Source organism: Lytechinus pictus, unplaced genomic scaffold (genome assembly GCF_037042905.1).
Source record: "Lytechinus pictus isolate F3 Inbred unplaced genomic scaffold, Lp3.0 scaffold_20, whole genome shotgun sequence".
In the NCBI taxonomy this organism is placed as follows: domain Eukaryota; kingdom Metazoa; phylum Echinodermata; class Echinoidea; order Temnopleuroida; family Toxopneustidae; genus Lytechinus; species Lytechinus pictus.
The window spans coordinates 13,430,856-13,444,829 of record NW_026974141.1 but is presented as its reverse complement, the minus strand read 5'-3'; the positions used below and the strand labels follow the sequence as shown (position 1 = coordinate 13,444,829).

Here is a 13,974-nt window from a genome sequence, read left to right as displayed (position 1 = left end):
CGCAGTACAGGTACTGCGGTACTACCGCAGTACAGGTACCGCGGTACTACCGCAGTACAGGTACCGCGGTACTACCGCAGTACAGGTACCGCGGTACTACCGCAGTACAGGTACCGCGGTACTACCGCAGTACCTGTACTGCGGTACTACCGCAGTATAGGTACCGCGGTACTACTGCAGTACTACTGCGGTACTACCGCAGTATAGGTACCGCGGTACTACCGCAGTACAGGTACTGCGGTACTACCGCAGTACCTGTACTGCGGTACTACTGCAGTACTACCGCAGTATAGGTACCGCGGTACTACCGCAGTACAGGTACTGCGGTACTACCGCGGTACTACCGCAGTAGTACCGACCAATTTACCACGAGTACTACCGCAGTACTTGTACTGCGGTAGTACTGCGGTACTTGTACCGCAGTACTACCGCAGTACTTTTTTACAAGGGTTGGACTTGATTTCCAGTAAGTGACATGCATTGCGGATAGCTTTTGGAAATTAGCCGCGGATATTGTCATTGATACACTGCACTGCAGTGCAACTGCAAGCAAGCATAGTGTGATCGGTCAATCGCAGCCTAGCCGTAATTTGGATGACGGATGAATGTGGCTTGTTGAAATGAACGCTTTGCAGAAGCCTCACACCGCTCATGCCAGCCTATATTGAGACCGAGTTATGTAGTGTCTACAGCCCATATGTAGCATAGGCATAACGTTGACAATTGCTGTAAATTATGCCTAGCCCTAGATGTTACTTGTTAACTACTACATTTGACTATTGGAGCCAACTTCAAGCCCGAAGTCTCCAAAGCAGCCCAGCCCAGCAGCAAGCAACAGAGCCCAAGGACCAAGCCGATCGAGGACCCAGCCGAGACCTCTTTTGCCAGGTTCAGCCCAGACGGTGTTGCATTCATTAGTCAAGTCCAGCCAAGCAAGTTTTGAGTCTGCAAGCCAGGACAAAGTTGTCGTGCCAAGAAGACTCAATACAAATTCAAGCCAAGCTGCATAATTAATGAATGAAACAGAAACAAAACATCAAAGACTTTAAAGACTTTTTGATGGACTTATTATGAATAATAATAAACACAGCATTTATTTATTATGAACTGAAGCTTAATCTAAGACTAAAGGTAAGATTAAGACAAATTAGTCCAGGTCCAAAAAATACATTATGGTTGTATTTGCAACGTGTTGGACTAAACTAAAGAATTAGTCGAAACATAGATCTGGTCTAATGTAACAAAGTACCGTACATGCCCTGGTGAGTTGTTACACTGGTTCAATTAGGTAGTATTTAGATTTAGGTCATTAAAATAGCAATTATAGATCTAGGTCTAGAACCAACAGGACCAAGTCCAAGACTGAATTGAGATCTGATGCTACAGTAAATAACTATAAACTTAAGCTGAGTTTATGCCGTAGTCATATAGCAAGTTGGTCCAGTCAACTGGTCTAAGACTATGCAAGTAGGACCAGGCCTATGAAATTTAGGACCAACAAGAAGGTCCAGGTTTAAAAAAACAGGACTAGGTCTAATCAGTTGTAGGACTATAACTTAGGCCCAAAGTGTTGATCGATTATAGTCTAAGACTTAGCAATTAGGACCAGGACCCAGTGCCTATAATTGCTATGCAATTGAATAACTGCAGCCCCACGACACGGGAGTAGTCCCACATATACCAGTTGTGTGTAGTGATATAGTATTGTCAATCGTTGGACTATATATGTCGTTCTAGCTTTGTTTCAGGTATACAATAATGCTTTGTATAGGCATTATGTACTAAGAAAATAAGCTTTGCTTACGCGCAATTGCAAGATCAAAATCATATTTTATGATCAATAAGTCTTGATATACTTAGTGTTACAGCTACCTATTGTGTAGTCACAATCAAGTTAACAGCTGAATTTTGTACAACATATGAAACAAAATTATGGCAAGCCAACATATAGGTAGTGTGCCCAAACTGAGTGATGGGTACAATTTTGACGAATGGCTTGAACTCCTAGAAGCATGGTTTGATGCTAACAATATACAGGATGATGGGAAAAGAAGGGCGATATTTCTGACCAATCTTGGTAGCAAGAGCTATCACATTCTCAGAGCTCTCTTGCAGCCGAGTAAACCAATAGATCAAACATACACAGTATGCAAAACTACGCTTACGTCACACTTCGTACCAAAGCCTACCGAAATTGTTCAGCGCTATAGGTTTTACACTTGTGTGCAAAAGCAAGATGAGTCCATACCGCAATTTGTAGCAAATTTGCGCCAATTAAGCGAAGGCTGTAATTTCAAAGAATTAGATAACATGATTAGGGACCGCTTAGTAGTGGGTTGCCGGGATATCGCAATTCAACGCAAGCTGTTAAGTGAGTCATCCCTAACCTTACAACATGCACTTCAGACCGCCACAGCTATGGAGGTAGCAGACAGAGATGTTGAAAAGCTCAAGGTATTGAGTAAAGGGACCGAGTCACCTACAGTTCAGAAGATGGAGGGCAGAAGCCAGCGTAAACCATTTATGTCCTCATCGCGTAAAAATACACATCAAAGACAGAAGCAGGAAGTGCAGGAAAAGCCAAGCCAAAAGAAACAGGAAAAACCTGCCTCAAGATGTTGGAGATGTGGTTCAGGTGATCATGGCCAGTCAGCATGTAGATTTAAGGATGAGAAATGCTATCAGTGTTCTCAAGTGGGTCACACCCGCAGCCAGTGTGAGAAGATCAAGCAATACAGATCTAGAAAGAAATATGCAAACCACTTGAATGGTGAGGAAGGTGCAGAACTGATAGAAAACATGCCTAGTGGAGAACTCAGACACCTTAGGGGTGGAATGGTAAACAAGATGGCAAAGTACAGTGAACCGTTCCAGACTAGCCTAAGCCTAAATGGGATCCAAGTTAACTTAGAAATAGACACAGGAAGCCCCTGGACGATGATGTCGCAGCAGGATTTTCATAAACTGGGACATCGAGCTGATGTGAAGCAAGCAAATGTTTCCTTGAAAACATACACAGAGTCATCAGTACCAATCATTGGTGAGGCAATGGTAGAAGTCAAGTTTGATGCCAGCCAACCACCAAAGAAGTTGACACTTCTTGTAGTTGAGAAAGGTGTTGCGTTACTGGGCCGAGACTGGATGCAAGCCGCACCAGAAGGAATCTACAGATTCCTACAGAATCGCCTCAACCTTCAAACACATGTTTCCAACAATCCAGAAACCGTGCATAAGATACAAGCTACCTTACAAGACATGTTAGTGAAGCACAAGCAAGTGTTTGACTGTTCAAAAGTTGGTAAACTTGAAGGCTACCAGGCAAAGGTGCATCCTCAAGATGATGGAGATAAAGCCAGGTTCTACAAAGCTGCACCAGTCCCATATGCAATGCGCCAGAAAATTGACGAAGCCATTGATGAGCTACAGGACCAAGGCGTGATTGAGCCGGTGAAGTTTGCTGATTACGCATGTCCTATCGTAGTGGTGAAGAAACCAAATGGTAAAGTCCGCATCTGTGGCAACTATAAGTTGACAGCAAATAAAGTTCTAAGGGTGGAACGGTACCCAATTCCTTCGCTCCAGGATATGCTCCAGGACTTAGGTGGAGGTCAACAGTTCAGCAAGCTTGACCTTTCACATGCATACCACCAGATAGAACTTGATGAACAAGCAAGGAAGTACACCACAGTAAATACTCACAGAGGACTTTTTCAGTACACTAGGTTACCCTTTGGTATAGCCACAGCCCCTGCGCTCTTCCAAAGAGCAATGGAGTCACTCTTAGCTGACATACCAATGTGTCGCCCGTACCTAGATGATATTATAGTTAGCGGGAAGACAGATGAAGAACACATTGCCAACTTGCAAGCTGTACTGCATTGCCTAGAGAGTAATGGACTTCGACTGAAAAGGGAAAAGTGTGAGTTCATGATGGACTCGGTGGAGTTCCTTGGCCACAAGCTGGATCAACATGGAGTTAGCCCACTCCCAGACAAGATAGAAGCCATAAAGAAGACTCCAAGACCACAGAACCAGAGTCAACTACAGGCATACCTAGGACTTCTTGGCTACTATCGGAAGTTTATACCAAATTTGACCAAAGAGATCGCCCCACTAATAACACTGTTGAAGGCAGAGTATGCTTCAGTGCCAAAGAAGCAGGGAGACCGGAACAAAGCAGATCCAAACCTGAAGTGGGGAAGAGACCAAGAAAGAGCCTTCCAGAAGTCAAAGGAACTGGTTCAGAGTGACACAGTGTTGACACACTATGACCCCAGTAAGCCTTTGTTGTTGCAATGTGATGCAAGCCCCTATGGTCTAGGTGTAGTCCTCAGCCATGTAGGAACAGACGGTCTAGAGCAGCCCATTTCATTTGCATCACGCACGCTCACTAGAAGTGAAGCAAATTACGCCCAATATGAAAAAGAAGGACTCTCTGTCATTTTCGGTGTAAAGAAATTTCACAAGTACCTGTACGGAAGACGATTTACAATCGTCACAGACCACAAGCCGCTGTTAGGCATATTCGGTGACACCAAACCTGCAAGCCCCATGGCCTCTGCAAGGTTAGCCAGGTGGCACATGATCCTCTCAGCCTACGACTATGACATCAAATACAAGGAAGGTAAACAGCACCAGAATGCAGACGCCCTTTCACGCCTACCCTTGGCAGATGATGAAACAGTGTGGTCGCATCAGAGTCTTGCAGAGCTAGATGAGCAGCCGCCAGTTCAAATCAACATGCTGGATATTGACACAAGGCCAGTTGAAGCCGATGAAGTCAGAAGAATCACCAAAAGGGATCCTGTTCTCGCAAGAGTAACAGCCTATGTGATGAATGGATGGCCAAACCCCAAGAGCGTTCCACCAGAGCTCAAAGCCTTTGCGCAGAAGAAGGAGGAACTCTCGATTGAGGATGACATCATATTATGGGGGCATAGAGTGGTCATTCCAGACAACAAGCAGATGAGACAAAGAATCCTTGATGAACTTCATGGGACTCATCCAGGCATAGTCAAGATGAAAGCACTTGCACGATCCTTTGTATGGTGGCCAGGCATCGACAAAATGTTGGAAGAGAAGGTGAAGACCTGTACAACTTGTCAGGAGCACCAGCGAAGCCCACCACCTGCCCCTATCCACCCATGGGAGTTCCCAGAACGTCCCTGGAGTAGGATCCACATCGATTACGCCTACATCGATAACCAGAACGTGCTGATTGTTGTTGACGCATACACCAAGTGGATTGAAGCTATTAGAGTAGCACACGCCACTGCAGCTGCTACAGTCACTGCCATGCGACGCCTGTTTGCAACGTATGGTATTCCAGAAACAGTCGTAAGTGACAACGGCACCCAGTTTGTCTCTGAAGACTTTTCGAACTTCCTGTTCAACAACAATGTAGAACATGTGCAAACAGCCCCAAAACACCCTTCCAGCAATGGCCTTGCGGAAAGGGCTGTGCAAACCTTGAAAAGTGGAGTGAAGAAAACCAGTGGAACATCATTGGAGATGCGCATCCAAGTATTCCTAATGACCTATCGGATAACTCCACAAGGAACTACCATGAAAACACCAAGTGAACTAATGTTCAAAAGGAGGATCAGAAGTAGAATGGATCATGTCCGTCCGAACCTGCACAAGTCGGTTCAGAAGCAGCAATCTGCAATGAAACAGGCGGCAGACAAGCGCTCAAAGATGAGACAGTTCAAGTTGAATGATACTGTCTTGGTGAAGAACTTTGCAGCCGGACCAACTTGGCTCAGAGGAATAGTAACCGAAAAACTCAATGAAGTCATGTACGTGATAGAGTTACAGGATGGTAGAGAGGTACGTCGCCATGTGGATCACATTAGACTTTACACTATATCGCATGGAAATGATCATGACAAGGAAGAAATGCCTGATCAGAACACCAATCTACAACCAGAGATTCTGATTCAACAGACGCAGTATCCAAGCCAGACAACAGAAAATCCCAATATGGCACCTAGTACTAGCGAATCCTTAATTTCAAACACTGAACAGAGTATCGCTGATACTACAGCCATGTCACAGCAGGTCCAAACAGAGTCACTAAGTGATTCTGATGGAGCTGTCATGCCAAACATGCCAAATACTAAAGTCATGTCAGAAAGACGAATGTCCAACCGGAAGTCAAAGACACCCTCAAAGTTAAGAGATTTCATTGTATATCATTAAAGCTATACACAATAGCAGCTAAAAAATAAAAAAAAAAATAAAAAAAAAAGGAAAAAAGCTGTTAACCTGATTGTAAATAGTTGTTGGACAGTACAGTTAGGAGAAACACTTATAGCCACGTTAGAAGGCTTCTAGTTGGTATTGATACTAATTTGTAAACAAAAGGAAAGAGGTATGTTATAAATTGGTAATTCAATTTGATAGTTGAATGATTTAAAAAAAAAAATTGAGGGTGGAGAGAAGAATGAAGTTCTATAGGTAGAGAGAAAAAGTGTTACCTTTAAATTTGATATGGAGGAAAATAATGACAATCACAAGTGCTGTAATCTTGAAAGTTTGTTTATTGGAAATATGAAAAGCACATAACTCGCATTGTATATAGTAAACTAGTCTGAGATTTAGATTTTAGCCGTTATATGAGTCGTGAAAATTGTATTTGGAGTCATTCACGAGACATTATTCATTGATGCAAACACATTTATGCAAACTTATTGATAAGGTTTAGTATATGATACAGTGATACAGTCTTAAGGATTACATTATTATTTGATTCATGTGATATAAGAGTCACACAGTTTATGCTAGTGAACAATTAACAGATAACCCAATGAAGTAAAATGCCACCTGTAGCTATTTCTTTATAAAGTGAGATTTAGGATGAAGTATATTCAAAGAGGTTAGTTTGAAATAGCCATGTATGTTTAATTGATTATGGTTAATTGTTGAGTAAGCAAAGTATTATGGCGAAGTTTAGCCTAGCATGCCTATTTTAGTATTACTGTTATCTGGTTACAAGTTATACAGTGTTACTTGTTGTATTTAGTGTTATACATGGGTAGTGAATGTATTACATTAGCCAGTTGAAATGAAGCAGGATATGCTCCCAATTAAAAGGGGAGGAATGTGATGTATGAACTGAAGACTAACGACGCAAGCTTCATGAGCAGCCTTGTACGCATGCGCGAGAGAGAGCAAGATGGCGTAACATTAAATGGCAGACACTACTCTACATCGCTGTGCTATTATCTCATTATTATGTATCCCTTTAAGAACCACAACACGAGAACATAACACATGATGACGTCAACTTTATTGTAATTTCGTTTTGGATGTCATGATTTTATTCATGTTACTTCGATACCACGGTACTCGTCAGAGGAAACAAATTCGTTTTGGGGGCGGGCTTAATGTTTTGGAAATTTCTTTGCGTTTCAACTTTAAATGAACGCATTTTCAAATATTGCCTAAAATTAAAAAAAAATAACTTTCTTAGATCATAATGAGATATAGATGTTGTATTTGATTTTGCATTTACAGTAAAGGCAGAAGCAAATGTGAGTGTGAAAATTGTAATGGCTTGAAGAGCTTATAAGGTTTCAGGCTTATAGATTAACTTTTGTCGAGAAAATCTCTTTTTTTGTGACTAATGAAATTTAGATTTATTTTTGTCTGGTTATAGTTTGCTTTTGCATTTTGCTTCTTTGATTTTATTCTTTGCCCCTTATAGAACAACGTCCTTCCGTTTTTGGCTGATTTCATTTGTCCATTAATTTCCTATATCCATGGACCTATACATGCTCTATCTACTTGCCGAAGTTTTGGAATACTGGTACATTTTGACCTGGCAGCCAACCATACCAACCACCTGCGTCTTTTGTCTCAAACCACCTGTTATGCTGGAGTACATTTCAAGAACGCGTAGAAATCTACACCCATTCCGCTTGGAAATGAACAAGCAACCATGATCTGAATTCAGCGACAACAAAGGAATTTACATTCAGCATATTCAGCACTGAGTGTACATGGGGAGGCTGGAGCCCCCCCCCCCCCCCAAAAAAAAAAAAAAAAAAAAAAACAGACAAAGATGTAATAAAAGTAATACTAATGGCGATGATGGAGCAGTAAAACTGTGTTATTCCAATATCATAGCTTTCACAGAATTTCTATAATCATTGAGACAAAATTCAACCATTAATCGATTCATATAGACAAAATAAGAACACAATCGCCCAATTATCCAAACATCTCAGAACAAAATATCATTAAAATTGATAAAAACAGATTTTGGTATGGAAATTGTATCCCCTTACAATCAGGCAAAAGGGGACACCCCCCCCCCCCCTTCCGAAACATCAAGAAAACAAATTTATTTTGATAAAAGCATGAATCTTAAATGTCTTATCAGAAGCAAATATACTTGCCGTTTATACACCCCTTGTAAATTTCGTCACTTTCATAAAGCACCTTCATAGCCAACAAGTACTCTAAACCGACAACTTGGGCTGTCATGCCAATTGCCACTACTTTCACTAGTCGTGCTTGTCATGGTTATACAAATATTTTTTGCAATAAAATCTTTCAAAAAACAAATAATTGCTCGACCTACGACCCTACCCGTTGTTAACATTAGCCAGCGTTAGAGCCCACATTTGCTTCAAATTAATCCACACTCGTTATTTCGTTAAGTGGGAGCCATCGAACTTCGAAGTCGTCGAGTTTATCACGTTTTTCACACAACCAAGCTTCTGGCATTTCATAAAAACAAACAAGCTACGAGTCATACGTGATTTTCGCTACTGAAAATTGTGTTATTTCTTATGTAAAAAACGAGCGTTAAATTTGGCTAAGTAATAGTTTCTTGATATTTGAAAATGATTTGAGCACCTGCCATTAATTTGTGTACCAAAATTTATTTGACTTGTACCAAACATTGCAAAAGATCAAACTCAAGAGAGGTAAAACAAGAACAATATTCTGATCGTTGTTTACTTTTCTTAATTCAAAATTGGCTCAAAGTTACAAATCATGCAGTTTAACAATGTTCTACTGATAATTATTCTTACGTCTTGGAATGCGTTGCCTATTCATTTTGTTCTATTCTATTTACCTTTTCATCATTCGATTTACATTTTGTTGCTTCATGTTCCTACGATCGTCATGATTTATCCTTATGATTTCACTGTAGATTTCTCATTCTGCTCTCATCATAATTCATTTTTTAATGATTAATAGATATATATGCCGAAGCAGACTATTTCTATATATTATTGGGATACAACATTATAAAGTAGGAATAAGTTATCAATCAAAGCTACATTAGGAAGTCAAAACAAAAGTAATTCAACATGGTTTCATATCAAGGTTATGATATAAATGCCTTGCCATGGTTATATGATTTGACTGTAGTTAGTAAAACAAATCTCACTGTAGCTTTTTTTTTTTTGCAGTTTGATCCGTCGGGAAAAATGTAGTTACTTGGTGGTGTAAACAAAAAGAAATGAAATTGTCAAAACTGAGGAATTCGTGTTTTACTTGCTGTTGTCATGATGATTGTTGTCCTTGTAAATGTTGTTTCATTTATATTCATATCTTGCGTTTCATTGATTTATGATGAGCATTCGTTCATTATTTTGTTGTTGCTGCAATTGTTCCTGATGGTGTTTTTTTTTTCCTTGTTAGGAAAAGAAATGATATACCTATTTAAAAAATAGATAGGCCTACTCACCAAGAACTATTCCATTTCGTAGCCGTAACGTCTCCGTGGGCGACAGCTCCGCTCCGACCAGCATACTCTGCAAGAATCGGATGTACGAGATCGCCGCTCGAAGCGTGTCGACTTTGCTCACTCGACGACCACCACGATACGCCCACGGTAAAACTCTTCGAAGCTGCTCGAACCCGCCGTTGAGATGGGTGACGCGATCCCTCTCTCTTGCATTTGCTTCAGTTCGTTTCGTAAAAGGCGGCGACGTTCCGTGATTCGTTTCTTGGGGTGTGGCTGGGATGATGTCGGTTAGCAGCGGGCGACGAGGCCGTCGGCCGCGCTTCAGGAGCGGGTAGCTCGCGGCGAGTCTTGCTGTCGAATTCAACGCAGTAGTCGTGTTCGTTGTTGAATGCATTAAGTGAGAACAGTTTGTCGGGTGTCGTCCGGGTGTTCGTTCAGGTATTGGTCCAGAAACATGGCTATGGATATGCCAAGGGAAGGTGGATGGTAGCATGTGAATGGGATGGGTGAAAACAGCGAGTGGTGGTAAAGGAATGGGTAGCATGGGATGAGGATGGACCGGGGGAGGTACGGCTGAAGAGAAACCTGTCATCCCGCAAGCTATCAGCTGATGAGGGGCTGGGTGTGAAACGCTTAGGGCGACCGGTCTGATGGGCTGCGTAGACGGCACGGCGACCGCTGGCAAAATGCTACCTGCCGGCTCAACATCTCGGCTGGTGGAGTCGTGGTCATATTCACCGAAAGATCTCGACAACCAAGTCGAATATGCAGTCGACTTCATTGCAGTCGCTGTGTCATCGACACGCTGATGATGTATTAATGGTCCTTCTATGCGACAGTTACCATGGTTACAATCTGTTGCTGTTGATGGTGACGATTGTAAAGTCAAAACATTGTGAAAATCATTGTCGCTTTCAGCTGGACGGTCATCGTCATTTTGTTCATTCTCATAATGATCATGATCTTGTTCACTGACATCATCATGATCTGTTGTTCCAAACATTCCAAGCTGACGGCTTATACTTGGCGGCACTGGAAATTCATCTTTTTTATCGTCAGCTTCGCGGATAATCTTCAAATCACGATTTTCGTGAGGTATGTCCAGTCTAGGGATGGCGGTCCTTTCCGATAATGAATTCTCGAAAATCACCACGCAAGGTTTGTCAACCCTCGACTCTGCCGAATCTTCCCCATCGTCTATCATTACAATCTCGTTCTCCGGCTCCGCTGGAAGATGATGCGGGATGAGCAACCGGCTTTTCTCAGATTCGTGTACGAACTTCTCATCAATCTTTAGCGATTGTCGACAAATGTTTGCCTGAGATTCATCTGATGCTTCATCGTCCTGTACGTAAATGACCTCTCCATTTTCTGGGCATTGCTCTGCTCTCCGGGGAATATCGAGGACGACGAGGTTCGTCGAAGAAAAAGTATAATTCGTCATCGACGCATCCGAAGTCGAACTATTCATAAATCTGGTAGCTGGTGCCATGCTCGAGCTGATGCTTTTGTGCGCATCTACAATCGAAATCATATTGACTTCATGTTCTCGCTGTTCGTAATGAAGTATGTCAGTGGCGGCAAGGATGTCGCCGTAAGTAGGTCGTTCAGATAATTGGGATTCGTCGACGAGCTCGTTCACCTTTTCGATTCTATCATATTCAACCGACAGTGATTGATATTCTTGATGTTTCCACATATGAGAGTAAGAAATGTCCCCTATTGTAGTTTTCACGATCTTCTCCAACAATTCGTTTCCGTTCAAGTCGCATCTGCCTCCATCTCCAACAGCCCTCAGCTCGTGATCGTTATCGGCTATCGATACGCAAAAATTGATCGGGTGCGTCGTCTGCGCAGAATTAACAAACAAACAGTCTCCATTCTGGGAAATTTCAGACTGGGAATTACCTCTCCCCTGGTGGTGGAGTTCTTGAGAATTGTCAAGCTGACCCGACTCGAGTCCATCTCCACCTCCTTTGATGCCTTTGGTCAATTCCCCGTGCCCATTTCTAACGGGGAGGACCGACTCGCCTCCGGGCCGCTCCCGCGAAGCTGCAACAGAACTGCTGCCGAATTCGTCAACCATGCTACTTTCGATGGCGGTTGCTGGCAGCGCTTCCACTAAACCGGTATCCATGTTGTAAACATATGATAACGAATAACTACATTCGCTTTTAATATTAGAATCGCGGCAATTTGATACAAGATTCTCCATTTTCCGTAGCAAAAACAGTCATGAGCTTTCTACCTGTCAGTACAGTGCAATGCAACTCTTATTTTCCCACAACGTTTAAATATATTTTCACAGCGCGTTAAAGTCAACCTATACCGAAGATTCCTAAGAATAGAAAACTCCTCAACCATGATTTGGTTCAATGTTTTATTATTCAAATGTGAACGTCTTCAAAGGCACATTTTCTCAACCTTCAAGAAGCCAGGATGAACCTTTTTATATGCCCCAAAACCCCCAATGCTTACAAAAGAATCAAGAGTAGGCCCATATTCAAATTATTTTAGGCGTCGCCCGCCTTGCAATTACGAATATAGGCCTATATATCAGGCAAGCATTGCCTTTTATTTAATAAATACCCTGTGTTATCTGACCATGTCTTGGTGTCTAAAATTAGTCTTCTTAATATTGATAGCATAAGGCATAGGCCTATAATGCTTTTTCTTAAAAGAACTATATAAGTATTATGATATGCCTTGAATTAATGTTAAATGGACTGATGGATAAGGAACTATACTAGTACATGAAAACGTCCAAAAGCATTTTACATTTTAGTATTACACACATTTTTTTACTAATATTTCTAAGAGAATTTAATAGGTGGCATGAAATCATTTCAATATTTTTTTAATGATTTCTAATTATAAGTTTAGTTTAAGAGCAAAATCATATGAATATTGCAACTGGCGTATAGATGGAGGCTGGCGAGGCACTGCCCCCCCCCCCCCCAAAAAAAAAGTTTCACTACCAAGAAAAAATTGATAAAAGGTACAAAAGAAGAGGAAAAGGGGTTAAATAATCATTTTTTATTATGTCAAGATCTATCATAAAATTAGATTTTCATCAATATTATTCAAAAGGCCGAAATTTTCGCTTGCTCACGACTTTTTAGGAAGTTTGCCTCGTCCGCCACATCGTGCCCCTCAGATTATCTGGCTCATTATGCTATTCAACTGCGTGTAACAACGATCAGATAATGATCACAACAGGCTCCCGTCTTACAAAAAGTTGCGATTGATCCAATCAACCTAAAGTATATGAAAACCCATCAATGTCACATTTTTTTCCTCCGGAAGTTTGCACAATGTTCTTTGTAAACAAAGACAAGCACACTGAATTTTCAAGAAAAAATAAATTTATGATTGGACATCATATCTAGAAAAAATGTTGAACAAACGTGCTTTTTAGATAATGACATTACTGGCTTTCCATAGTTGTGGTTGATTGGATCAATCGCAGTTCTTTGTAAGACGGGGCCCTGTTTAAACAATAAAAAAAAAGAATTCGTGAGTGAGGGTCATCATCAACTCTCTCATTTGCATATCACTGAGTTGTGCATATAACTGGGTTTTTTTGTAATAAGCAAAACTTGAAGATATCATAACTTTCTTACTTTACATCTGATTTTGATGACATTTTCAGCAAATATGCTTGCTTGATTTTTCTTTTTAAATTAAAATTATCATTTTTCTATAGGATGGAATTGACCTTTAAATTTTTCAAGCAAAAGTTTGAAATAGTTGAAAAGATTTTCATCAGCACCAGAGGAAAATAACAAAGTTCATGTTATTTTTATCTAATGAAACTAGTATTGAATCAAATGCTAACTGTTTAAACTGATGTGTAATGGCTTTTGCCTTTCTTTGCATATTATATAAAATCTGATATATCTCCTTTTTTCATTTCAAGTAGGTAAGGAATCTTTCCTTTGTATTAAAAAGAGTATTGATGACTTGTAAGACAATTTTGGGGTGGTTTTTTTTTCATTAGTGGAGCTGAACTTAAACCAAATTTTCATCTGACAAAGTAAAACATAATAGACATGATAGGTTGCATCCGGGTATTAGTCAAAATGACAATTAGACCAAGTGATAATTAGACCAAATTCATAGTAGACCAAATCTGTTTAGTTTGTGTGATATTAGAAAGGTGACACGTCATTTGCTCTTGCTACAATCGCTCCGGGCTATGATATAGGGCTGTAATAGGGTTTTATGTTAGGTTTGAGTTGAAGTTGGCGATTCCATTAGTGTGTGGA

General features: G+C 40.9%; 2 protein-coding genes across 2 annotated transcripts; one reads left to right on the top strand and one right to left on the bottom strand.

Moving 5' to 3' along the window:
- The first annotated feature begins 2,310 nt into the window (after positions 1–2,310).
- Positions 2,311–6,201, top strand: LOC135157809 (uncharacterized protein K02A2.6-like). The gene has a single exon (XM_064114749.1). The coding sequence runs from the start codon at positions 2,311–2,313 to the stop codon at positions 6,199–6,201; it is 3,891 nt and encodes a 1,296-aa protein (XP_063970819.1).
- A 3,497-nt stretch (positions 6,202–9,698) lies between these two features.
- LOC135157808 (uncharacterized) lies at positions 9,699–11,991 on the bottom strand. The gene has a single exon (XM_064114748.1). The coding sequence runs from the start codon at positions 11,919–11,921 to the stop codon at positions 9,699–9,701; it is 2,223 nt and encodes a 740-aa protein (XP_063970818.1). The 5' UTR covers positions 11,922–11,991.
- Positions 11,992–13,974: the final 1,983 nt, after the last annotated feature.

Coding starts and splice junctions, on each gene's coding strand:
- LOC135157808 (XM_064114748.1), bottom strand. CDS start 11,921: ATGGAGAATCTTGTATCAAATTGCCGCGATTCTAATATTAAAAGCGAA.
- LOC135157809 (XM_064114749.1), top strand. CDS start 2,311: ATGATTAGGGACCGCTTAGTAGTGGGTTGCCGGGATATCGCAATTCAA.